The 26,622-nt window shown below is 33.1% G+C and overlaps 2 protein-coding genes, 1 long non-coding RNA gene and 1 pseudogene across 5 annotated transcripts; 1 reads left to right on the top strand and 3 right to left on the bottom strand.

The window, feature by feature from the left end:
- Nucleotides 1-3,450: 3,450 nt before the first annotated feature.
- LOC105132004 (scarecrow-like protein 22) lies at nucleotides 3,451-6,657 on the bottom strand (annotated as a pseudogene).
- Nucleotides 6,658-15,968: 9,311 nt separating this feature from the next.
- On the bottom strand, nucleotides 15,969-17,301 carry LOC105131996 (uncharacterized). Its single transcript, XM_011035242.1, has 2 exons — nucleotides 16,757-17,301; nucleotides 15,969-16,649 (listed from the first exon to the last, which is right to left on the bottom strand). Exons 1-2 carry the CDS (start codon nucleotides 16,886-16,888, stop codon nucleotides 16,332-16,334), a joined length of 450 nt encoding a protein of 149 aa, XP_011033544.1. The 5' UTR covers nucleotides 16,889-17,301; the 3' UTR covers nucleotides 15,969-16,331.
- Nucleotides 17,302-22,897: 5,596 nt separating this feature from the next.
- Nucleotides 22,898-23,578, top strand: LOC105131974 (uncharacterized). Its single transcript, XR_843524.1, has 3 exons — nucleotides 22,898-22,912; nucleotides 22,973-23,398; nucleotides 23,447-23,578. It is a non-coding gene; the product is annotated as an uncharacterized LOC105131974 (long non-coding RNA).
- On the bottom strand, nucleotides 23,311-25,805 carry LOC105131979 (autophagy-related protein 8f-like). 3 transcript variants are annotated; one of them, XR_843525.1, is made up of 6 exons: nucleotides 25,474-25,651; nucleotides 25,339-25,394; nucleotides 24,617-24,669; nucleotides 24,257-24,375; nucleotides 23,436-23,663; nucleotides 23,311-23,387 (listed from the first exon to the last, which is right to left on the bottom strand). XR_843525.1 is itself a non-coding variant. In XM_011035221.1 (6 exons), the coding sequence occupies exons 2-6, from the start codon at nucleotides 25,508-25,510 to the stop codon at nucleotides 23,560-23,562; spliced, it is 369 nt and encodes a 122-aa protein (XP_011033523.1). In that variant the 5' UTR covers nucleotides 25,511-25,527; nucleotides 25,658-25,805; the 3' UTR covers nucleotides 23,468-23,559. The 3 variants fall into 3 exon arrangements, 2 of the variants coding, with proteins under 2 accessions (XP_011033523.1, XP_011033532.1); XM_011035221.1 differs by lacking the exon at nucleotides 23,311-23,387 and adding an exon at nucleotides 25,658-25,805 and having other exon boundaries at nucleotides 23,468-23,663; nucleotides 25,474-25,527; XM_011035230.1 differs by lacking the exon at nucleotides 23,311-23,387 and having other exon boundaries at nucleotides 23,468-23,663; nucleotides 25,339-25,389.
- Nucleotides 25,806-26,622: the final 817 nt, after the last annotated feature.

Here is a 26,622-nt window from a genome sequence, read left to right as displayed (position 1 = left end):
GTGCTCTTTTGAAGGCATTGTAGTCTTCTCCTTCCCTTCAACGAGCGAAGCAAGGGAAGGATCGAAGGGAAGGAGATGATCTTTTCTCTTTTGACTGTAGGTCTTCTCCTTCCCTTCGACGAGCGAAGCAAGGGAAGGAGATGATCTTTTCTCTTTTGTTTAGCACCGACTTCCCTCCCCCCAATGACCTAAAAAAACAGCGACCAAAAACCCCCCACTTGCATTGCTTTCTGCGTGTTAGCATTAGGGAAGGAGAGGTGTCCCTAGGGTGGTAAAGCGATGGCTAAACAATAGTCACCTCGTCCACCCTACAACCTTGCATAGTTGACTAAGCAAAGGTGTAGGTCTCCTTTTCCCCCAATAAATACAGGGGAGAAAGGAGATATGGAGACAAAAAAAAAGGAGAAAAAACAGAAGAATAGGAAGAAAGAAAAAATACAGAGAGGTAAAAAGAGAGAGAAAAAACAGAGAAAAAGAGAGAAAAAACCAATAGAGAAAGAAGGAAGAAGGAGAGTAGAAACAGAGAGGTAAAGAGAGAGAAAAAACTAATAGAGAAAGAAGGAAGAAGGAGAGTAGGAGATATGCACAAAAGAAAAAGGAAAGAAAGTAGTGAGGGGAAGAAGAGAAACGAAAAAGACAGGTGAAGAAGTAGGAAAAAAGAAAAAATAGAGGAAAGGCTGTCACAATCACCACCACTATAAGCCACCACAGACGACAACAATCACCCCCTTCACGCGAGGTACTTTTCTCTCCTTCACTACCTTATTTTCTTTTGTTTTTCTTCTTTCATTTTCCATACAGAACATGAGCAATTCATGTTCTGCTGCATACAGAACATGAGCAATTCACGTTTTGCAGCAAAGTAGTTAATTGGTTGGTTACTGTGCATAAAATAGTTAATTGGTTGGTTATTGTGTTGTGCACAGTAACCAGCCTGTTATAGTTTTTACCTTTGAGCTGGTGCTAGCCCATTTTTATGTTGGCCATAGTAACTAGCCTGTTATAGTTTTTACCTTTGGGCTGGTGCTAGCCCATTTTTATGTTGGCCGGTGTCAGCCCATTTTCCTTCGTGTTAGGCCAATGCTAACCCATTTTTTTTAAGTTAGGTCATATTGGCCCATTCCAAGTAAATACACTTCGTCAACCAAAACAAAAATAAAATAAATAAATAAATATTTTTTTTTGCATATGGCCAAGTATTTCAAAGCTAAAAATCATATTGTGTTCTTTATACACCAAAAAAATATTTTAGCATGCATATGGCTTTAATAACCAATTTATTAAAGTCAAGAGAACATTAACTAATATTTCCAAAAAAATTAAAAAAAATTGTTTGATTTTAGTATTAGGGATTACGAATTTATATGTAAAATACATTTCCTACATATAAGAAGTTTATATATATATATTGCTTAGATTTTTTATTAGACATTAAAACAATGCAACCTATTGAAAATGAGCGTATTTGGAGTGTTAATATCTTCCATTTATGTAACCAGTCTCTGTACCACATCTCTAAAACCAATTAATGTTTTTAGTAACTAGAATACTAGGTGACGATTCTCAGTCTATATTTTATTAATAAGAAACAAGAATTCCGTATCTCTTTATATTTGCTAGATAGATTTATATATATCAATTGAGAGTGGTAGATCGCCTCGATGTCGTACACGTATGATAATAAATTTGCTCTTGCCTTTTTGTGTGTGCTATGATCTCTATTTATAGGCAAAGCGACTTGATCCCTGAAACATATTAATCCCTTGACTTATTTATTTTTTATCAATTTTTATTTTTTTATTTTTTTGTAGTTTTTAAAGATAGCAATATCAAAGTCGACTCAACAAGTAAAATCAGTTATTGTAAAATTAATGCATTAAAAGTTAAACGCGTTTAAAATACCTTTAAAAATTTAAATTCTTTTTGAGATGACATTGAAAATGCTAAAGACAATATTAATACATCAAAAATATTTTTTTTTAGGGTTTTCATTATCTTTATGCTATTTTTAGTTTTTTCTAAAAATCTATAAAAAATATAAGTAAAAAGTTAGGTAGCAACAAGTATAATCAACAAGTCAAGAAAAATGATTCAATCATGCACACATGTCACTATACAATGTAATTGAATATGCCTTTCGAGTATGAAAATAAAGATGAAAAATTTTATAAAACATGCTTACATATCCTTACAAATCTCAAATTATATTATAGTGATATCAATTGTACAATATAACTATACTGGAAGAAGTTGCAAGAAGATGCAGCAGTTATATAATAGGATTGCAATCCTAATTTTATTATTCCTGGTGACTTTTTAACTAACATCGTTTGACGTTCACAAAGGCAAGAAAACCAGAGGTCTATAATAGATTATATATGTGAATAGATTATATATGTGATGAGATTGTAAGTAATTTAATAAAATCATAGAAGTATATCAATGATGTCACCTTTTTTTTGGATGATGTACAAAAAAAAAATACAACGCACACTAATATCATTCAAAACTACAAAATTCAATGTGTCATACCAAATTAATAACGGTTCCAACCATCTCCCTCACTCCTTTTCAAATGCAACATGCAAATGTGATTGGTGTTCGACTAAAAGTGTGGTTAATAACTTGCGTGTTCATGAAGATGACGAAAAAGAAATGGACTTCAAAATAATCAGGCAATGGTCCAATGGTACAAGACCCATGTGACTTCACGAGGGGGGGAGAATAAAAAACCAAGGGCAAATTCAGTGTGTACAATATTAAGTGTTAGAATGATTACATAAATATCATGATAAAAAATAAAAATCATGGCCCTTAATACTAAATTAAGTTGGATTGCACCGTCACAACAGACATTTGGTGAATTATATAATACTCGTTGATAAAGTTGTGTTAAGCGTCCATTAGAGAGAATTTAGGCCACCATCCAACCTCTGTGGCCTTTAATGACACAAATCTATGAACCTGGTACACTGTAATTTTATCAACTCAATATCATATTGGTAAGCTGTATAAATACACATGGAAACTTATTTACATGCACATCAGCTTTGCATTAAATTATAAGAAGGCTAAGGTTCCATTAACCACAACATGAAAAGATGTCCGGTCTAGTAAAATTTCTAATCAAAAGTTGAGATTTGAAGCATACCATATGAAGAAAAAACACATTCAGATTCTGATAACATAAAGAACATGGATGATTCTATAGCATTAACCAAAGATTCTGGTGGTGGTTTGAGAGCAGAGCTGATTATCATGTGGCATAGTACTACAACGTAAATGAAGTGCATAAGCTATAGAGATCAAGAATCGGTGTCTCAACTCTCAAAGCTTCCTCAAAATAAGGCATGTAAGAATATAATAATTATGAACATCAGAAAAAAGAGTAACTGCAAGTAGAACTGCTTGTATCAGGAAACTTGGGACAGATTGTTAAAACTAACGAGGTAAAAAACTTACGCCAGCAAATTAGGCCAGAGGCTTGATTTGAAAAGGGTTAATCATGTCTTCCACATCTTGTTTTGCCTTGTTGTGAGGTGTACAACAAACAATTACCACCTTAAAACCAGCTATCAGCAATAACTAAAGTGACAGAAAATAAGAACTGTACACCCATCCGGTTACAAGAATGTTCAGTTTCTTGATTGGAAATAATAAACCTAGAGCACATAGACAATTAGCGAAAGAGAACCTGAGCCAATACAAAAGTCAAAAAGATCAGAAATTAAACCCGGTGTTAGGAGCATGGCGCACCTTATCCAAAATGTTAGTTCTCGTTTCTTAACACCTCCAAGCAGAAGCTGCTATGAGCTCCTTCCGTTGCCAGCAAAGAACAAGTGAAGATTGCCTCTTTTCGACATGGAAGCCCCTAACTGGAGTACGTTGCACCAAGTACTCGGCTTGTGACTCGGTAAAGTTACTGAAAGGCAATGGAGTGAAACCAGACTGCAAAAAGAGACTCCTCCAAGGAGAAGTCCTATCAGGGCAACGACGACGACCCAAAACAATTTTCTCAATACCTGGCTGCACCAGAAAACTCTCAATCTTTTGCAATGCATCTAGGTTCACATTCACGGCATCCAGTGATTCCAGCAGGGTTGAATAAGATTGAATGGCATGATTTACATGGTGCCCAAATGGGAGGTCGCTTCGGTCACAGCCTCTGTCCAAAGAGACCACAACTTTGGGTGACAGTTGCTTTACAAAGCGAAGAGCCAGAGGAAGAGTTGATGGGTCATTTGAAAAGGAGCCAATTGGAAGATTCACAGCGGTTACTTCCTTTTCCGGCATGCGAAGAGGCATTGGCCAAGAATCAGAACCCAAGGATTCAAGGCTTAAAATTTCAAGCTCGAATGGTATGTTGATTTCACTTGCAAAGATTCTTAAATTTTCTCGAGTGAAGCCAAGCTCATCATGTGAGGAAGGAGAAGCAAAAGCTGTGATTTTAAGAGAAGGGACACCTCCAGTCCTCAAAGCCAGTTCTTGCATAAGAGAAGCCCACTGTCCACCATATCCAATATCAAAATCAACAATATGAATTCTCTCAAACCCCTCAGAAGCCTCAAGAAGAACTTGGTTGCAAGTAAAATTCGCAAACTGAAGGATTGGTGAGATCTCAGAGAAAGATTTATAAGCACCAATCTTGCAAATCAGGTTACAAGCAGTATCAATTGAGTTGTTGGTGCTCGTATGGAGAAGTAACTGCAAGGCATCCTTGAAGTAAAAGGCTGTCCTTTGGTAAGGCTTACCGATTGGAAGAGAGAGCTGGTGATTGAGCCGCGCCAATATCCCTTGCGCAAGTACCGGATTCCTATTTTCGATCAGCTCTGCTGCTTGACATATCGGGCCTATTATTGCCTGTTGAAGATGCTGCTGGTTTGCCAATTCATCGCTTGCAATTTTCTGATTCGTGATCATTCCCTGCCTCTGCTGCAGCTGCTGCAACATTCGAAACTGATGATTCGGCTGCTGCTGCTGCTGCTGATGCTGTTGATGTTGTCGTGGAAGAAACAACTCTGGAGGTCTCGAATCAAAGACTTTTGGCACATAATTGACTCCAACAGGCCCAGAATTAAGCCTTTTCGACGGCGGTGGTGATAAGAAATGCTGGTTGTTATGATGCTCTTGTAATTGCGAATATGAGAATGGCAAAAGCGTAGCTGGATTTTGCACAAACTGATGTTGGTTTTGGTTGCTTATCATCACTGGATTCAAAATCAGCGGCTTCTCATCTTGATCAAATGCTGCCTGCTGCTGTTGTTGCTGAAACAACCCTGGTAAAAGATTGATCCCTGAATTAAACAAAACAAGGACTTGGTTCAGTGCCCATATTAGAAATTCTAATAACATTGTGGTTAACAAAAGGGAAATCAGGCTAAATACCATGGATTGAAGAAGGATCAATGTTGTTGTTGGCAACCAAGTTGGCGCTTGCAGAACTCATACTGGATACATCAAAGCCAAAAACTTGATCTACAACACCAAAACCCGACGGATGCTCCGTATCTTCAGACCTACTTCCACTTTGTAACAGTTTGTCAAGTCCCACGGATGGGTCCTCAATATCACCCATAATTAGCCTTAAAATTGACTGCTCTTGACTAGGAGAACCTGGCAACACACTCTCCCAATCCTCCATTCCAAGTTGCTGCCCACATTTTTCATCTACACAAGGGTTGCTTCCACCGCTCCTGCCACCCCGTTGGTGGTGTCGGTGGAGGCTCCTCCGCCGCCGCCACCTCCGCCTTGAGAAGAAGACAGTGTTGAGGACGATGTTGGTGGGCTTTGTCTACTTATTGTATCAAGCACAGATGTGGGCTCAGTACTGCCCAAAAAAAAACCACAACTTTCTTTGCTGTTGTTGTTATGCCACTTCTGGTGGTATTGATGCAGTGAATCTGGAGAGGAAGTTGTAGACGAGGAGAAATCTAACACCCCCTTCCCTTGAAAGTTTTCGAAGGGTAGGGGCATGGCCTTCATTTAACAAAATCAAGAAACTAAGAATTCAAGAAACCCGAATATCTCCAGTTGATTTTAAAGAAAATCAAGAAACCATCTCCACCACTACCCCTGTCAAGGTTTAATGCTTTGCAGAAGCAAGTAACTGAAAGACAAAATATTACGGGGTTAGTTTGAATATATAAAAAAACAAGAAGTTGGCCCTTCCAACAAGAGACAAAAAAAAAAAAAAAAACCTTCCAAAATCAAAATCAATTTTATTTTCAGAGGGAGACAAGTTGTTAAATGCACAAAGAGAGAGGTCCGGCAAAAAGAAAAAAAATCCCATTTTAGAACACACAGAAAACTTATAAAAGAGCTCTTCTTCTTCTTCTTGGGTACTCATCTAGCTAGCTACCTCATTTTTTGTACCATCTTTTATCTCCGTGGTTCTTCCAAGCTAGTTAACTTCGTTCAGTTTTTTTTTTTTGTGTGTGTTTTCTCTCTCTCAGCGTCTTCTCTTCATCTTCTACTCTTGCCTTCTTATTGTGGCTTTGCAGTACCCTGTCCTCCTCCTATGTGTCTGATGTGGATGCGTGCAGAATGTAAAAGTAGTGAAGTTCTCTTCAATCCTCTCTCTCGTCTTGCTGTCTCTCTTTCTCTCTCCCCACTTTTTTTCTCTCTCTATAGTTTCTTTCTTGTTTCAATTTTATAATTGTATTTTTTTTTATGTGGCTTTTGTCTGTAGACGGAGTTATCTCTCTTGGAGGGTTTTCTTTTGTTGATTGCTATCCCACTCTCACTTCCATGGCGGGTGTAAAAGAAGAATGTTAGTTTTCCCAAAAAAAAAAAAGGAATTTATGACTGTATGGGAAAAAACTAGCACCGATTTGGTTGCCACGAGATACAATCTATTCTATTTTCTAAATATTAAGAATTTATTTTTCACATGGTTGAATTTATATTCTATTAAACGAATTAGATCTTAACTAATAATTTCAACTTTGATGATACAAGTTTTTTCCTTTTTTTATTTCAATAATCTTGAATTTATTTTATTACTATACTATATGCTAGTTGCATCCATATAATAATAGATATAAATTTTTTGTATGGATATAAATTTTTTTATCATTTATTTTGAGCGTGTTTAAAAATGTTATTAGGATTATTTTTTAAAATGATTTTTATTTAAAGTGTATTTAAAAATGTTATTACGATTATTTTTTAAAATAATTTTTATTTAAAAAATATGTTGGTAATATTTTTTTATTTTTTAAAAATTATTTTTAAGATAAACACATCAAAATAATTTGAAAATATTAAAAAATATTAATTTAAAATAAAAAAAATATTTTTAAAATACAGTTCAAAACACAAATTTTATACTTAGTTGCCCTTGAATATTGAGATCTTTTGTTTTTATTATCATCTTGTGTTGTTTTAAAATCGATGACTAATCAAGGCTCGGGTGTTCATAACAAGAGAGTTTTGTGGGAAATTATGTTAGACACTCGGTGATAGCTTTGTTTCTTCTGACAATAAAATACAATAACGAAGCTTATTTCTTCATTGATTTGGGGTAACATGTTATAGTTCTCAATAGAAGGAATTTAAATGTCTTAAAATATATAAAGTGAAGAAATATTTGCTATTTGGAAGGCTATTTAATTATAATTGTCAAGCCTTTTTTTCTTTTCAATTAGGCTCAATTTTCATTATTGTTTCGTATAGCATGGAAATTGTGATGTTGTTTCACTCCTTTCTACGTATCAAAGAAGTTGTATTTTTTAATTAAAAAACATAGAATAAAACAAAGACTATAATCTGTATATATCTCAAAGATTATAAAATAATCATTTCTAGCACCTGTTTAAGTGTAGAAACAGTGTAGGAAGATAAATTGATTTTATTTATTTCTAGAAAAAATTACATAGTCCCTTACAGCAATGATAAAACAGCTTAAATCTTTTAATGTGCAACATTATACAGAAAAACATATTTTCACAGTAGAAGCAGCACAATTGAAATTATTTTCAATTTCTTTTATTGTAACGGTACTACAACGATGACAAATTTATAATTTTTTTATAAAAATAATTTTTTTTATATTTTTTTTCTCATACTTGATATTCTTATTATTTTACATTTGATTTATTTATCACTATTTTTTTCTTATCTATTGTTTTCTTTTTTTTCTTTACATTTTTTGGAAAAAATATTAATTTTTATTATTCACACTTGAAATATGTATTAATATACATTGAACTATTTATATTCTTCTTTTTTATTGTCATCGTCATTCTTTTTTAAAAAAAATTCTTTACACTTTTTATTATATATAAATATTAATCTTGTGATTTATAGTTGTTTTTTTTACTCACTATTAAAAAATATGTTAATAACAATTTTATATTGGAAAAAAATTCTTAGATTTGTAGTTAGACGAATTGAGTAGACATATTAATATTTTATTTTCTTTTATTTTATATTTATTAAAACATTTAGCTTTTTTTATTTAATTAAATGTATCTATAAATTTTCCATTTATAATTTATAATTAGAACTCCTTTTATAAAAAATTTAAAAAGTTTTTATATATTTTCTATAAAAAAAACTATCCAACTCGTATCAATGACCAATAACTAATCGATCTTATGTGTGCATTGGATGAAAGAAAAACCACGGTAATCAATGCCAAAACAAGACAGATACATTTTATTATAATTTATATCTTTCTAGCATTTTGATTATTCATGATCTTGCATTAAAAATAACAACATGAATGTTAAAAAATAATTCAATAATTCATGTTGTTGATATATTTATATAACTAAATAAATTCCTGGTATATTTTCTTTTATTTCTTAGTTTTAACATATCTTGCTGCAGTATGTATTTCTATCTTTTATTTTTAATATATTTATTTAGGTGATAAACGCAACCCAAAATTATTATTATAGATTTAAATATATGGGACAGTGAAAAAAAAATCTTATAAATAGAATAATTTAATGTAAACAACACGGATAAAATCTCAAAGAAGAACACACGGTAATAATTTAAATTTACTTTCTAGTTTTAATATATATTTTGGATTAAATTTCTTATGTATGAAAATTACAAGAGAACAATAACCATTGACACAACAGCAGCAGCAAAAACAAAGTAGGTTGACAGTTAAATTAATTTTTTTCTACTGATATTGGTGGTGGTTGGTAGTACACGCTTATACGCTCAATGGAAGCGCGTGAGATTCTCATTCTGAGTGCTCCTTCGTTAACAATTTCCTTTTACAGCGACCAGTGAGATAGAGAAAGGTAATCTAGCTCAGATTGTTTCTGCAATCTATTGTAGTTTCCAATAGTACCCTTTCCTGAATCTTTTTGTTACGAGGACAGAGAGGCGAGTGCAGGGGTATTTAAGTAATCATAACAAAACGGGTTCTTCTGGCCAGGATTTCTTAAACTGAATCTGACGTCGCCAGATAATGAGTGAAGGCTTTGTGTGGGGTCTTGAAGATATCGAGACAAGCTCAACGGTCATGATCTTTTGTTGGAATTAAAAATGGGTGGCTGTGATCTTACTTTCTGTTCTTTTTTATTTTTACTTGTCTCTGGCTCAAATAGGAACAAGACAGAAGAAAAATCGGTTTCCGGGGTCCAAGTTCTTGGTTCCGAGCTGTGGGATGTTTTTTTAAAGTGTTTTAAATATATTTTTTTAAATATATTAAAATAATATTTTTTTAGACCCTTAAAAAAATAAAAAAATTTAAAATTAATTTAAAGTTCTTCAAAAAAAATGATATTAGACCCTTAAAAAAATAAAAAAATAAAAAATTAATTTAAAGTTCTTCAAAAAAAAATAAAAAAATTTAGAGAAAGGCAGTACCAGCACACTGAGTTGATTTAGCGATGGCTTCTTGATGGACTGTCCCTTTCTGGTTGCTGGTAAAAATGTTAAAAAAAGCTTGGTACTACGCAGGAAAAATATTATGTCTGGTCAATTCAACAAATGATTTTTCAAATCCCAGAAACAAAATGGCTTTTCTAATAACGCAATCAAGTCCTCGGAAACGACTCTGTGAAATGATTGGCAATTGGCAAATCATGACTTGAGCTCGGTGGGAGGGTTTCTCTAATGGTTAAAGCACTTAAAAAGAGTATACTGTTTTCTGTGTTTTTTTTAAAGAAACCATGATTTCTCTACTTCTTTATCAATAGTTTATTTATAACTGGACTGGAAATACAAGAGCTGACATGAAAATAACCATATGTTTTTAAATATCAAAACGACGTACATATAGCTTGAAACTTGCGTGATCCTTTTGCTGGTTCAACGTATAAAACATATGATGACGAGTGAAGTCGATGACCAGCAAAAGGACTTGGATTTGGGCCTGGGAGCTGTTGTCAGCCGAATATCTTCATGCTGCTAGCGCCACACCCCACAAAAAAACCATAAGGTAAAAACTCAAAGCACTACAAGGTTCAATGAGTAATCAAGGTGAGCGAACGTTGGTCACAAGGGGATTGTTAGAGGGTGTATATATAGTTATATCCAACACAGTGGAGATCTTGTTTCTCTTTCCTCTCTCCCTCCTTAAGTGGAGCGACTCTGAGGGCTGATGGACAAGGAAGACGGATACCAGATAAAAGAATGTTGGGATGGTTGAAGAAGACCAACACGCCTGGATTGCGACGAACTCATCATGTTAATATCAGTACAGTACAGGTTCGTATGACCTCGTTGTCAACCTTTTATAGAGTTTTTAGGATTTAGACGAGAGTTTGAGCATTATGAAATTGTATTTTATATAATATATTTGAGCCTAAATGCTTCATTCTTATTTATTTATTCATTTAAATAACAGCTTCGCTGCATAAAGCAAATAAAAAACCAAAGCGCGCGTTCCCTCCCCGCTTCATCAACAGCTTCGTACTAGTTAATAAATGTATGTTTTTTTATATTTTTAATATAATTTTTTTGAATACGTGTTTCCCTTTTAACTTTTTTTTTCACTTTCTCTAGTATGTGCTTTTTGTGGAGTTTTCTTTTTTCCTTTTTCTATCTTTTTCCTTTTTTCTGATTCAATACTCAAAATTGTGCTTTCCATATAATATATTAAACACGCGTTTTGTATCTAACTTTATATATATATAATCACTATAGAAGAACATTTGATTTTAAATGTACACCAAAACATCATAGAGAAAAAACAATTCATAAAATTTGTAAATTATTGTTTTTAATTGTTTATATTCAATCCAATAAACATAAAAACAGGACTACACTGCTCAACTATTTCTTTATATTTTTTATAATCCCGTGATATTATTTAGCTATTATAAATAAAAACTTTGATTGTTTTATTTTAAAAAAATCTTAAATCTAAAACGTTGATGTTATGTTTTTTCTAATATAATTTATAAAAATAAAGCATTAATATAATAAATTTTTTTAACAAAACTCAAACAATTTGTGTTTCAAGATGACATGTGTGACGGCATTAGCTTCCTAAGGAACTTCATGCCGTGCTTCCGAGAAACACACTAGCAGTAAATATGCTAACTACAAGTATATGAGTTCCCTCCAAGACGCTGAATATAATCAACAATTAATAATCAAGATATTTGAAGGCACAGAATACAAATTATTATAAAGAAGAGACACTAAGATAACATTTGATATGCTGGATTAGAGCAATTTCCTTTAAATTGATGTTCAGTACGTTGTATATCGGATAGAATCATTATCATAGCTCTTATCTTGCTAGCCTAATTGATTCTTCACTCACCTCTTAATCAGCAAGATATATATTGCAAATTATCTTTAAAAAAAGTAATATTAAAATGGCATTAAAAGAGTATTTGTTTATGAGTTACGCCCCAGAAATTATATAATACATGTTTTTTGAATATTTATTAGACAAACACACTTTTAATATAAGAAATTAGACATGATTGAATGTTACAATTTCTTTTGCATTGGTGATGGGTGTATGGATGGGACAAATCAACCATCTCATATCTTATCTCGTTTGTCTAATACCATATAAAGAATAAAATATCCAGGCTATCCAGATTAGTTACTCAATTAGATAAAGCAAGTTTGGGTAAAAGAGAAGAAGATAAGGTCGGGTAATGATTTATTTTTTTAATAATTTAAAGTAATTACCCGTATGATTACCCCTACAGTCCCTTTTAGAGTAATTATTTGACAAACCACACATAATTAAACCTCATTTATGTAATAACAAGATAGTTTTTCTTGTTCTTGGAATAATAATTAGGTGAACTTGACAGTCGACATATTCATCTGATGTACACATCAAATATGTCTGTTTAAATTCTTTGTTTGCAGACAATTCAATGAAGCACGGAGACACGACTAGAAGGCTGTTAAAATATGGTTCAATAAGCAAACAAGTAACGGTATGGCTACGAAATCAGGTTTCCAGTTGGGGTAAGCAAAGATGGCCAATTTGTTGTCGTTTCAGAGGTCCTCTATAACAGGGCCTGAAGGTTGTGGGCCTGTGGTTTAAAGGCCTGGAAGCCTGGTGTTGGTGTTTATTCGATTTACTCTACTGGACCAAGTTATCTGCAATTTTTGTTCTCTTGCTGCTACCTTCTCTCCCTGCATCTATTCCTTATAATGGACCAAGTTATCTTCCCTCTCTATTGGTGTAATTTTATTGGAATTGTCGGTTTTTTGGTTTTTAAAGTGAAAAAAACAACTTAAATTAAACCGAATCATTTCAATTTGAATTGATTTTCAGTTCAATCATCGTCAAATTTCTAAAAATTACAACTTTCGGTTTAGTTGGATTTTTAGACCCAAACTGAATGAACACCCATAGCGGTACCAAAGGAGAAGCTAATTAATTCAAATTTGTCAGAAGAGGAGAAGTTTATTAAATCTTGAAAGCAAGCAACAGAATTGCCGGTTGCAGCGGAGTACGATGAAGGTGGTTCTATTGTCTAAGATTAGACTTGAACCTCCAGAATCCTTCCAAGTCGAGTGCAGCCAATATGGTTTTTAGATGTTCAACGGATCATCAGGAAAGAGAGACTGGACTTTTATTGGGCTCCAATAATCAACATTAATCTTGCAATGGTTAATTGCTGCTATGATCGAGTTTAAGCAGGACTACTCTTTGCCCAAATTAAAGATGAATGAATTAAACATGGGTTTTTAATTTTCATTACCACGCCCCTGAATGTGATGAGTCATTTTTTACTTGATATGATATTTCAAAACTTATTTTTCATCATATTTTATGATAATAAAATAAATTAATTAGGATGATATATGTTGGCAAAACCTAATTACTCAAGCAACCCTTTTTCTATCTGTATAAAAGGAAGGTAGGTTTCTTGATATCTAGTGTTTAGGAGTATCATTTGATATTCAGCTTGTGTGTTAATTAAAGTTACTTTCTTTAATGCATTTTTAAAAATTAATTCTCTCGAATATTGATCTCAAGATTAAACTAGATTTAAAAAAGTAAAACAAGCAATGAATCTTCTTTACAACCAAACCTATCTCATAAAATTAAAAGAGAGAGAGTGTGTGTATAAGTTAATTATAATGAGAAAGTTAAAGGTTAAAAACTTTAATTTTTTTCATTAAAGCAAAATTCTAATACAAATTAATTTGTAAAAACTTTTTATGTAAGTACGTCGAATTTATTTAACTAAACAGATTTATAATTTTTCTTCCACTAAAAACAAATCAAATCAATTTGTCAAAAACCTGACAACCCAAACCTTAATCAAGTTGTTGTTGGTGTATATTATGTAATGAAACGCACAATCAAGTTGTTGTTGGTGTATATTATGTTGTTTCGGCATGTTATTGTGCGTTTCATTTTTCTGTTCTATATGAACATCCTATGATCTGCCTTAATCAATCAGCAACAACTTATATATCAACGTATAATAAATCACACAATAAGATTCTTCCAGGAACATTTTCATGCATGTAATTAAGCTACATCGAGCATAAATTACAGAAAGAAGCTTCGTTATTATGAGGGAGGTTTATTGGAAGAACAACTTGATATATATGCGTTAAGAGATTCACGTGGCTTTTATAATTAATAAACGACAACCCTCCATTTTTCTTATTAATCCCTTCCATCTTTAATTAATTTCACATCTCTTTGTATCGGCCAAAAACTCACTTGCGCAATTTATTGATAGCCCAATTTATTCATATATGTGTGTGTGTGTGTGGATTTAATCAAGATTATCTTTGACTTCGATTGAAATGGATAGAAGGATCACGTCACAAAAAAAAATCATGAAATTAATAGGCGGGTTGCATTTTACATAATAATTGATGAGGGGCTGGATCAACAAAAATACGATCGTAGAGGGACTAATTAGGATATTTCTTAACCATTTTGAAATGAGGGTCGCCCTTTCCATCTTAAACTAAAATCAAAGAAAACCGAGCCTTGCATGGCTGTCAATTGGGAAGTGGGAGCTAGTTGGAGTGCAATTCCATCCCTTCGATTGCACGAGAAAATGTTTCATTCGCCGGCACATTGCTCACGCTAAAGTTTCAACGATAGGATGTTTGTTGTTTCCATTACAGCAAGAAAATTTATGTTGTTTTTCTAGATCTTCTTTATTGGGATTTTAAAGTAAAGTTCAAATTACTAGTGTGGAGTCTATTTCTTTTGGGAACAATCTAGGAATTGATGCATCTTATGTCTCTTGTTAGGTCCCGAGCCTGCCTGCCTCCGTACGTGAACCCGCCTACATTTAACTTGTTCCTAATTAATGAACCCAAATCAGTCTGGGATAGTTTCTCATAAAGAACATGAAAATGGGAATGAAGATCCCTATTGGCTTTGCTTTGACATGCATGTCAAAATTACTCCAAGAACAAGCAACGACTTGGTCAACCATCTTTAAAGACATGATTAAATAAATAAACGACATTTAGTTCATGTATGTTGACTGTATCTTCTTTTGCCTGTGGGAGTTTTCTGAGTTTGAATCCAAGTTTTAAGGGCAGGGAATTCTTTTTGGCGACGAGTGTTGAGCATAAATTAATTCTTCATCATATATATGAGAAATATTTTTCACGAAACAAATTCACATCCATGTCCATACGATCTAAATTGCTGTGTAAAAAGAAAACAAGTGAGGGCACTAGCCAAGGTTGGTCTAATGGATCGCAGAAGTCAATTTAACTTCGCATGACTTGCCAAGGTTTCCAAAAAGCAGTCAGGTCATACAAAAACATTAAATCCCCTCATTCATTGCGAAGATAAAGAAATTCGTTTGCTTGCGACCAAAATACCAAATACCATGTGAGGGGAGAATTTCAAACGTTGATTGTAACTGTAGCGACTGGAGATAAACCGGCCTCCCCTCATTTATGAAGAGATCAACTACCATTCCTCACAAATATGATACCTCGTCTGGTTACTTACCCTTATATCAATGGTTCGTTTAAAACCCTTGAACTTGTAAATTCATATGCATAGAAATTGACTTGGATGAAAATGAACAAGAAATCATATCGCTGTCCAATATATTCTAGCTATATCTCGCTACTATCTAAACAAACACACTGCATTTACAATTAGCTACAGATGCATGTTTGGATTGCATGCGATGAATCGTGACAGTCGCCGAATTAGGATCTTGGTGTGAAATTAGAGATGAACCATTTTGATGTTTGTTTTTGTGCTCCCTGGTGATCATATGAATCTCCGATCATAACATTTTTTGCATATATTAATAATTATATATCAAGCTACTACACCAAACCACTGAAACCTCAGTGATTGCGTGCTTAAAGATGAAGACATTAATTGATCAATGACGACAAAGTATATATATATGTTGTAGTGAATTACTGATCATCAATCATCTAGATATATAATTGGCATATATGAATTAATTAGACACTTAAATTACAAGACCAAACTAATACAACCTAGCTGACCAAATAAGTCGGTGCAATAATTACCCGGCGCAGGAGATGATAGCATGAAAATGATAAAAAGAAAAAAAAAACATGTCTAATATAAGAAGAGATGGCCAGCCATGATCATGACATTGTAAGGTAGTAAAGCAAATTTACATTTTGATATTGTACATCCGCTACAAAGATAGAGAGAGGCTCTTGCCAGTACAGTAAATCTAGCAGCCTGTGCCATGTAATATAATATATGACTTTATAGCTGTGCAAAATGCAGCGATTGTTAGAACCCTAGGGTTCTGATAGTCATGAATACTCCATCTGACTTCATATTCTTCATTGCTCTATATATGGCAATTAAATTATTTTTTTTGGTTGAAGCCCTCAAGGATCAGAGAAACCAAGAAGAGAAATAGGTTCACAAGATAACCTAGAAAAAGGTTAAGTGTTCAGTTATGGGAAGGAGGGTGTGTCTTTGGTGGAGAATAATCCAAGTTGAAACCAGGATGTGTTTCGCCACGTTTCTTTTGGGGCACAGGCCAAGAAACTGAAACAAGAGGCTCTTTGTGAGCAGCACCTGAATCTTTTACTTTCTCGTCACTTATTGACTCCTGTTTGGCTTTCGGGTCCTTCAGCTTTTGAGCATTATCATCCAACTGATCAGTCTTTGCAATGCTATCTTCTTTTGCCGCTCCGAATTCATTTGACGAAGAGGAATCCGCTTGGGATACTATGGTAACTGAAATCTCCTTCTCATCACTACTAGTCTGTGCAAAACCCAGGAAATATGTTATATATTAAAAATATCTACCATGTTATACCAAGCAGATGGAATTTAAAAATACAAGAAAAACTAGCAACTGGGTGCACCAACCTGATTAGAAATTATCTGAAATTTCTTCTCAGGCTTCTTATCAATATCAGCTAGTGGTCTGGCATTACATGCATGCAAGGAAAAGCAGAAAATTGAAAGCAGAAAATAGCAAGAATATGTGATCACTGACATATTAAGGAAGCAAGCTTTAGCTAGCTAGAAAGAGTGTTTTAAGGTTTCAAAAATAACAAAAAAAAAAAAAAAGCTTCCTTGGAGATTTAGAGAGTAGCGTGGTAGTGGTTAGGGCAGTAGCAATGGTGTTATTTGTAGGAAGAGCATTAAATGCAAGTATAAAGTCTTTGTATTGCAGAACATGCAAGTGTATTGGTGGGGAAAAGAAAGGGGAAAGTGATAGGAAATGGTTGGTTTGTTTGTCCCTTCTCTTCCACAATTCAATCGATTGGATGACACAGCCCCCACCAGGGAAAGAGAAGAAGCTTAGAACTCTTCCTGTAGATATATGGGGGAGAGAAGAAGAGAGAGAGTCCAAAAGAGAGATTTTCCTTAAAATATATAATTACGAAGCAAATGGAAGCAGGAGTGCTGGAATTAATATGCAACATTAAATTAACATTAAACAAATTCGAGAAAGTGCTCGCACCCCTCATTGTTTCTACCGAAGAACTCCATTCTTTGTCTCTGTTAAATCTTCACTTGTGTGTCAAGTGAGGAAAAACTTAATGAATAAGTCATATATTATTGCATAGTTTCTGCCTCCTTGTTTCTTGCCCATGGGCCTTCCCTGCCTTTTTTTCACCTTGAAAAACTAGTTATGAATATTCTATGAGTAATATATTATTGAAAGTAGGTTACCTTTTTAGCTTGTGTTTCTTATATTTTCTCTCCTTGTTTGTCAATCTGTGTATTATACTTTATATTACCGTAATAGGGGAAAAAAAAGAAGAAAAAAGAAGAAGAAGAAGAAGAAGAAGGTAGAAGCACATGCATGACCTTGTTTGATGCGTGCAACTTTTTTTGAAGTACCAAGGATCAATAAAATTTGAAGAACCGTGAGATATCAGTCCTCGAAAGTCTTGGTAAATGCAATGTGCCTTTCGATATATGTCTTTTCAGTAGTTTTCCGATGAGAGATAGGTGGGCACCGGGATGGGAATATTCCACCGATATTTCTTCACAAGTCTTACGAAGTGGGTGAAAAATCTCGATGGCTGCTACTAATGGATTGGGTTGTCCTGACAAGAGTTGCGATCATGGTGTCATCTGCAAAATAATTCTTCAATACTTAAGTTAGAGTTTTAAAGTTTTTATTATTGAAGGGATAAGCAATTACCAATTTATTTTAGTTGGTGATTTTTTTTTTGTGTGGTCAAGAAATGAGAGACTTTACCTCTTGACAGTGATTATGTCTTGTAAAAGACTTGACTTTTCCAATACAAAGGTCAGATTTAGAGGCGTAAAGGCTATTTATAGCTTACCCAGCAAAGCGATTTATGCTAAACAAATCCTTAACTAGTGAAATAAAAAATGCCTGATTGGCGGGTTATTCGTCCATTCAAAAGTATAGGTTTATATATTTTATATATTTAATTTTATAATAAAATTTTTTGTGTATGAAGAATTCTTCAAAAAAAAAAATTGTTGAAAAAATAATAAAAAAATATATATATTAAAATACATAAAAAAAGGTTGTTTATCTGCTTGTTGGGCTTAACCAAGTGAATTAGGTTTCTTGGTTGTGAATTTTTTCAACTATTTTTATATTTATTTTTAGGTTTTTCAAAAAATATTTTTAATTTAAAAAATATTAAATTGATTTTTTTATATAATTTTGATATACAAATATTAAAAATATAAAAAAATTATTTTAATATATTTTTAAATAAAAAATTATTTAAAAAAAATATTAGGTACCGTGATCTTAAACGCTTTTGATATCAGCTGAGCTTTTATTGAGAAATCAAAATATTCAAAATATATTCTAATAAATAATAATGACAATGATAAGAATGATGGAAATTCATTACATTGGAATTCAATTTGTAAAATAAGCTAAGAATTTGTCTTCTCCATTCATCGAAAATTAATATGATAAAATTTAAATAAAGGCATAAAGGTTTCAAATTCAAATAAAAAAATTAAAACCAGTGTAAATATGTGTTTATTAATAAAATAAATTATTTCTAAAGTAATATAAAAATCTTTTTAATTCCAATGAGAGTACTCTTCTGAGTGAAAAAAAGGAATAAAGTCAGATTTTGATTTGAAATCGAATTTTTATCGGAACTACAAGAGCTCTCTTATTTATGTTTACATAATTAAATTCCATTTGATTATAGAGAACTATAATTATATACTGTGTGCATTTTTATTGAGAAATTCAATTAGAAAAAAAAATATTTCGTGAATTTTTTTAAAAATTAAAATCAGAAAATTCATGTGAGTTTTTTGTATCTTTAATTAGGATATTGTATATATACGTTGCAGACGGAGAATTGATTTTCTCTCCATGAAATCTCAAGACACGAAGAAGTCCTTAAACAGTTTAATCGGCTGATCATCGATCGTTGACTAGTAGCCACATGATCAGCCGAACATAGGTGGGCCCTGTGAAAAGCAGGGACACGAAGGGGAGAGAGACAGGAGGGGACACTGGTGCATGAACTCGCCCCTTCTCTGTACCTTTCACAAGGAACAGGTAAGAGTGTCCTAACCGTCAACACCGGCCATACAGGACACGTGGCGAACACCCATGTGATTCATTCAACTGCCACGTGGAAAATGTCCGATGCACCTGTATCCCAACATGGTAATTAATTTATTTTGTTTATGTGTTGGATGGTTTTAATAACCTAATTTTTAAAAAATAAAAAATATTATTTTAATATAAAAAAAATTTAAAAAAACAAACAAAATTATTTTTTCAAAGAAGCCGGTTTACCAATAAAAGAGGCATAAAACCAAGAATTACCCGCATATCAAAACTCTCTTTTGTGTCTCCACTTCATCGCTTCTTCTTTTCAATTTAATTCATGGGTAGCATTCTTCTTAATTACGATCCTTTTACTCTTGTTTGTTTTGAGAAGAAGATCTAGATGCGAAGATGCATCTTTATCACCAAGGACCTTGCTAGAAATATATATATATATATATATCAAAAGATCCCAAAACCTAAAAATGTTACTGAAAATGAGAAGGCACAAGGTGCAGACATATATATATTAAAAGATCCCAAAACCTAAAAAAGTTACTGAAAATGAGAAGGCACAAGGTGCCATGAAAGTTACTGAAAAAGGAAGACACGAGAAGTTATCGGAAAAAAAAAACAAACAAATAGGATCATTTAGGTTATGTAGTCATTTGAGTTTCAGGTTGATCGCATGTTATCGAAATTTAAATAATCTAATTATAAATTTACTTTTTTGACATGTAAAACCCGGCCAAAATCTTAAATTATCTGGGTTTCGAGTTGATCTGTAGTCGAGGTTTGACAACCATGTCCGCCAAAGGCTTGCCATATTGATGCCCCAGTGGTCCAAGAAAAACACACCATAGGTCAGGTGCGGGCATTGTGATCGCCAAGGCCCAGGATGACCGTTGATGGTGACTCAATCTGACGACAAAATATGAAAATGGGGGAGATTTTGAATGAAGGAATTGTTTTGGACTCTCTAAAATTAACTCCATGAAGTTCATGTAACAGTTCATATATTTGATTCTGGACTGCATGTGATGATTTTATTGAATTGAGAATTGGCAAAAATTGACTAAATGTAACAGTTCTGATTGATTCTGGACTAAATGTAAAGATCTCTTCATGGTCTCTTGAACCAATAATTTTAGGCTATGGATTACAATCATCCAACCGTTTATACGATAATCAAGAGATTGTAGAAGTTGTCCTTGGAGACCAAATGTTTGTCTCTGATTTAATTCCTATTTCTATCCAATTTAAATTAAAATTTCTGAAACAGGTATGGGTTATCGGACATGATGCAATTGATGTATTTTCAAAATCTGGAAAGATTTCTCAAAAGATTTGTCACTCTTATTTTTAAAATTTAAGTTTAATAAAGATTTTCCTTAAGCAATTATAATATATAAAAATTGATTCGGAAATATATGCTTGTTCTTAAAAAAATATATTAAAACGAAATGGGAAGAAGATCACAAGCACGAACTCGACTCAACTGTTTGCTTGTTTGTATGTTGGTTTGGCGAGTTGTCGCTTCCCCGTGTAAATTTGTAGGCGTTGATGGCCTCCTCACGTGGGGTGTTTGTGTTGGATATGATCGACGGCGCGACAGGCTCGGCTATCAAAAATGGCTAGGGATTCGGGCTTGGCGTTGACAGCCAGCTCAACTGGTTGTGTCCTGTAAAAGCAGAGCAGTCTCGGTCGGCTCGCTCAGTTGTCCCCACGGCATCCTCGCTTAATCTGCGCATCATCGGCTCATCCAAGTGAAAGGCGGTCCAATATCTGCGAGAATTAATAATGTCAGAGAGAGTTCGGTAAGACCATGTCGGTCGGTTGTAGAAGTTAATACTGAAAGCTGGTAATGGTTTCTATGTAGAGACTTCCAACATAAACAGTACAGTGTGACTCCTCCTCTGTATCTGAAATCAAATGCCCCATCATTCCCGTGTCAATGCCACTTAATTATACAGTTAATCCCGAATCCATCGGATTTAAAACAAAAAACAAATCTTGCTTAATTTTATTAAAAATTCAGGTTGATTGAGTATAATTTTATCAAGATATAGCTATTATTTGTTAATTAAAAAAAAATATTCATCAAAATAATATTATTTTTAAAAAAATTAAAGATTAGTTATTTCAACTCGTAACCCAAGTTTTATTTCAAGATATATTTTTTTTTTACAACTATATTGTTAAATAAATTCATATCCACATAATATAAAAGTTAAGAAATTAAGATCTGGAGAGAGAAAAAATGTATATTATAACTACAAAAATTATTCACCCGAAAAAATGTATAAAATGGCTGTATATTTTGAACGAAATGTCACTTTCTTTTATCTAAAAGGGGCTTTTGTATAGAAAAGGATAGAGCTTATGTGAAATAATTATTAAATTCTGAAGACCATTTCGAGCTTTAGAGGGCTGAGGCTTGGGTGGTTTGATGGTGAAATCTGAAATTTCATATCTGTAAAGTCTTAGATTCAACACCTTATACTATAGCCTTTACATAATCAAAGAGATGCCTTTCCGATATATGGAATGTGAAGTGTAAAACGTATCCAATAAAAATAATTGAGGTCTGAATTGATTTCTCGAAATAACAACCACTCAGAAAGTCAAGAGCCTTGATTGAGATTTCATGGGGTTGGATCGACTGTCTATTGTTCTGATTGAGCAATCACCTCGTAAAAAATGTTTTTCTTTTGATATAGACTATGGATTGATTTTACCCTCTATGTGTGCCGTAGATGCAGTTTTTCTTTCAAAGCTGCTTCTCTGAACCACGTGCATCATTTATACTTAACAGTCATAAGTTACAATTTTATTTTATTTTTTCACTACACTTTAGATTAAAAGGAGAGTAAAAGAGATAAAATAGTTTGATTCTTTGAAAAAAGTTAAATTAGGAAAACCACATAGGATAGAATTTTAAAACCATCTAAGTCTTAAAAAAAAAAATATTTTTTATATTAATGTATGTACATAATAATCAAAAAATAAACTATTTTTAAGATTATCTCGTCAATCAAACTTAAAGAATGATGATTTCAGATATGTTTTAGATTATAGTAGTTATTATGGTTTATAGTATTTTTTATTTTTAAAAAAATATTTTTAAAACTAGCATATTAAAACGATTTAAAAATATAAAAAAAATAAATTTTAATAAAAAAAATAAATTTTAAAAAATATGATTTCAATAACATTTCCAAAGACTCCAAAAGATTAATAGAAGCAAAGCCAATTAATTTATCTCCCAATCCAAGCCATTGATTAGCAAAAACCACAACAATTTATTTAAAATCTTGATTTTTTTTACTTCTAATTAATTTTTTTATGATTTTAATATACTAGTATTAAAAATAAAAATTTTAAAAAATATTATTTTAAAACATTTCTAAACAAAAACTTTAAAATAAAACCTTTTCTATACTATCAAATAAACCCTATCTAGACTACACGGATCACGTATCAAATCCGCGATCCAATATCAAAAGGTTTTGCAGATCACGTATCAAATCCGCGATCCAATACAATCCGCGATCCAATATCAAAAGGTTTTGAGACAAAAGTAACCATGTACACATATCAAAGGATTTCAAATCCGTTGATAACACTTCGATGGATCTCCCTCTTCTCCCCTCTTCCTTTACTACTGAGAGCTTCTCACTCTCCAAACCTGAGATATGCGGTGTCCCACATGGGGATCCAATTCAACCTTTTCTCCAGATATACCCAATCCTCACTCTCTCCCATTTTGTTACCACTGCATTCACTTTACAGTAATATTTCTAGGCAAGCTTCAAGATTTACTCCATAGTAAACCAAGACGCCTGTCCGCATTTATGAGGAGGCAAAAACTAGAAACCAATTAATAGACAAGTAGTAAGCGAGGAAAAGAAAACATGTTTCGAAATTTTTAATTACTTTCAGTAGTTGACACCATTTCAATTTCCGAAGAGCTGCACACATGTACAAGAAAGGCAACAAGGCCAATTTACGAAGAGCTACTACACACATGTACAAGAAAGGCAACAAGGCCATAAATCACAGGGCATAATACCAGGACTGTTCAAGTCCTAGGAAACGAGAGATAGATTTTAACTTGTAATGACAAAGAATGGAAGACACTGAAAGAACTTGGCTATGGCAACATCTGGCACCCAAATGTGTTTTCCCCACTGTACGTGACATAGAGAAATGCATCCTCATCCTTCTTTTCATCATAGATTGACGACATTATTGCTCCTGCGATATGTTTGAATTTACATTTATTACTCCCAGGTTTCTGAAAAATGTTAAAACACTTTCGCCCGCTATTATAAAACTATCCACAATTTTAAAGGGAACACGCCAGTTATACAACAAGCAAACACAGAGACTAAATACACACCAGTTGCCCTGCATATGAACTAATTTGTGCCAAACAAAGTTTAGATTTCTATAGAAATTAATGTTCGTGCATCTTCATGAACGTGCATTTTCAAAGAGCAACTTAACACTTTCAGTAAACAAAAGGATCATTAGATGCTTTAATTGATAATTTAGTTTCGGTTGAAAAAACATTTCCTTGATCCATTTCATTTGTGATGGACTAGTTCAATTGGTTAGTTTTAAAGGAAAAGTTATTCCATGCAGTAGAGATTCATTGTCAAAAAATCAGTTTAATAGCAGTATCTAAAAAACATTCCACACCCACAGTCATTATTATATGTATATAATAAATATACATATCTGTATCAGTGAACCTGACTAGTTTGAGATTCAAGCTATTTTTGATGAGTTCATAGATGTATTATGCACATTTCACTAGGAGGGGGAAGGGAGAAAGTGATTGATACCAGTTGGTGGGAGGACATTGTCCACAAATATAAAAATTGCCTTTTCTGCACTCAGTTTAATTCTCTTCCGGATCACATAAACAAATTGACCGACTGTCAGGTCAGCCGGGACTAGGTACCTGTAAAACTCAAACCAAATAAATATTATCTTTTGCACTTCAAAATGTACAAGTAAACAGAAGTACGGGACATAAACAACCATATGATGCAATTTGAATTGTAAGGGAAAAAACCCATCAGCTGAATTTTTGGAGGACAAGAAAGACGCATTCTCTAACTAACAATACTAAAGGAAGACCCGAACCATATCATGTACGAAACCAAGGGAGAAAACATTTGCAGTATGAAAGCGATTCTTACTTTATCTTGTCAATGTTGGGAATATCGCTTCTCTCAGCCTTCTCCACAATTACCTAGTTGGTAAGTAATAGAGGCTAACTGGATGAGAAAGGTGCCAAAAGACTTTACTCCTTATTGAAATTAGGTTATCCATTGTAGAACATATATAACTTAAACAGTAACAAAATTCAAGCAAATAATATCATTCAACGTGCAAATAGAGCACCATGCATCAATCCTGAACACATGTAATTAAAATTGAATGGGTAAATGGTGTGATGATCATGGATTTCAGCCCCATGCAACAAGCAAGCTCGCATTATTAAAGCACCATGAAACCCACATCAAAACAGAGACAATATGTGCAAAATTAAAGCATGTTCTTCCACCTAAATTCTTTCAAAATTCAAAAAGCTTCTTTCAACAAGAGAAATAAAAGGCAAGCAAGATCTTGTGTTCTGCTTTCCAGAATGAACAGCAAAATTTTAGGAAGTTCAATCAGATTAATAAATCGACCTAGCCCACATTTATTACCAACAGTCACAAAGTAGAGAAAGAAGCTTCAATCAATCGCAAGATGCAAAAACAACCATCATAAATCATCATGTCTAAGTAGCGAGAACAATTCAAGCCCCGTTGACAACAATGCCAATATTCATCCAAAAAAAAAATTCAGCACCAGCAAAAATAACTCTAGCCCGAAGTCCATCAACTAATGAGCAAAATTAAAACAACATCCTTACCGGAATCCTGTCCGGGTATTTCTCCCTGATTCTCGCAGCTTCAGCCCTCCTCTTCTCTAGAGAAAAAGAAATCGAAAATTAGGGATTCGTAATAACACAGAATCAGGCATGATTAACAAAAAATAAGAAAAATACCAAAATCATGCTCTTGCTTGAAACGGCTCCTAGTCATAATTTTTATCAGAAATTCTGCAAACACAAGATTATCCGCTGATCACGAAACTAAAATCTATCAATAGAATCAAAAGGACGAGAATATCAAAATCCAAGAAGTAATTAAATTTCCTCGGCAACCAAACAGAAGTTGACGAAGACTTACACAAACAGATTTTTTTGTTTGGAGTTTGAAGTGATGATTTTATTTAATTTCGGTTCCTCCCCGATTAATTTGTGTCAGGTATGCGAATGAGTGCTTGCACGTGAATAAAGTGCGGGCGGGGAGTAGAGTTTTGGATACGTGGTATTGTGTGTTTGGTTGAGTGAAGGAAAGGTATGCCGATGAGTGATTGCCACGTGAATAAGATGGAGGGGGAAGTAGAGTTTTGGATACGTGGTCTTGTGTGTTTGGTTGAGTGAAGGAACTTGAGAGCCAATCATCGTAGAGAGGGATTTAGGGGTAGAATAATGTGGCCAGCTGTTTTCTTCCTGAAGTATCAAGGGACTGTTTGTTTAGATATCTTTTTTTTGAAGTATTTATAATTCAAAAGGTATTAGATTGATCGTGGCATTAAGGTGCTGGATTAATTTAGCATTTATTGAATTATTAATACGTTATAAATATAATAATGTGATGTTAAAATTCCAGTTTTATTGTTTAATTAAACTAGATACAATTCTATCGTTAATATAATCCATTTAAAAAAGTTTTTAATATTCATGATTTTATAAACATAAAATATATCTGTTAAAAAATTATGAAGAATAAAATAATTATGTTGCATCTGGTTTTATGTTCTACAACAGATCTAGATTTGAGTATTCCACTGCTCTCTCATTTGTCTAACAATTATAGGAGAAAAAAGGTTAATTCAATCTCTTAAAGTTTCAATAGTTAAAAAAAAACATAAAAAAATAAAAAAAGTTAACATCTGAATATCATGGTAAAAAGATGGTATTGAATGTTTGTTGTGAATCTAATGTTGGAGCTCAATTATTGATAGGCCCGCCAATTTGATATTTTTTTAATAAAATTGTGGTACAATTAAAATATAGGTATATTTGAAATTGTGATAATTTTTATAATTATAATTTTAAAAAATATTTTATAAAAAATACTTTTAATTG

Source organism: Populus euphratica, unplaced genomic scaffold, assembly GCF_000495115.2.
Source record: "Populus euphratica unplaced genomic scaffold, PopEup_1.0 scaffold2.1, whole genome shotgun sequence".
NCBI classification, from domain to species: domain Eukaryota; kingdom Viridiplantae; phylum Streptophyta; class Magnoliopsida; order Malpighiales; family Salicaceae; genus Populus; species Populus euphratica.
Note: the sequence above shows the minus strand (reverse complement) of the source record. Positions and strands in the feature narration are given on the sequence as shown.

What these genes read in the sequence shown, in the direction of transcription:
- LOC105131996 (XM_011035242.1), bottom strand. Translation starts at nt 16,888, where the DNA reads ATGTCAGTGATCACATATTCTTGCTATTTTCTGCTTTCAATTTTCTGC. An exon ending in TTCAGATAATTTCTAATCAG is followed by an intron (nt 16,650 to 16,756) that starts GTTGGTGCACCC and finishes GGTTTTGCACAG; the next exon opens with ACTAGTAGTGATGAGAAGGA.
- LOC105131979 (XM_011035221.1), bottom strand. Translation starts at nt 25,510, where the DNA reads ATGACTAGGAGCCGTTTCAAGCAAGAGCATGATTTTG. An exon ending in CCCAACATTGACAAGATAAA is followed by an intron (nt 24,376 to 24,616) that starts GTAAGAATCGCT and finishes TGAGTTTTACAG; the next exon opens with GTACCTAGTCCCGGCTGACC. An exon ending in CAATGTCCTCCCACCAACTG is followed by an intron (nt 23,664 to 24,256) that starts GTATCAATCACT and finishes AACATATCGCAG; the next exon opens with GAGCAATAATGTCGTCAATC.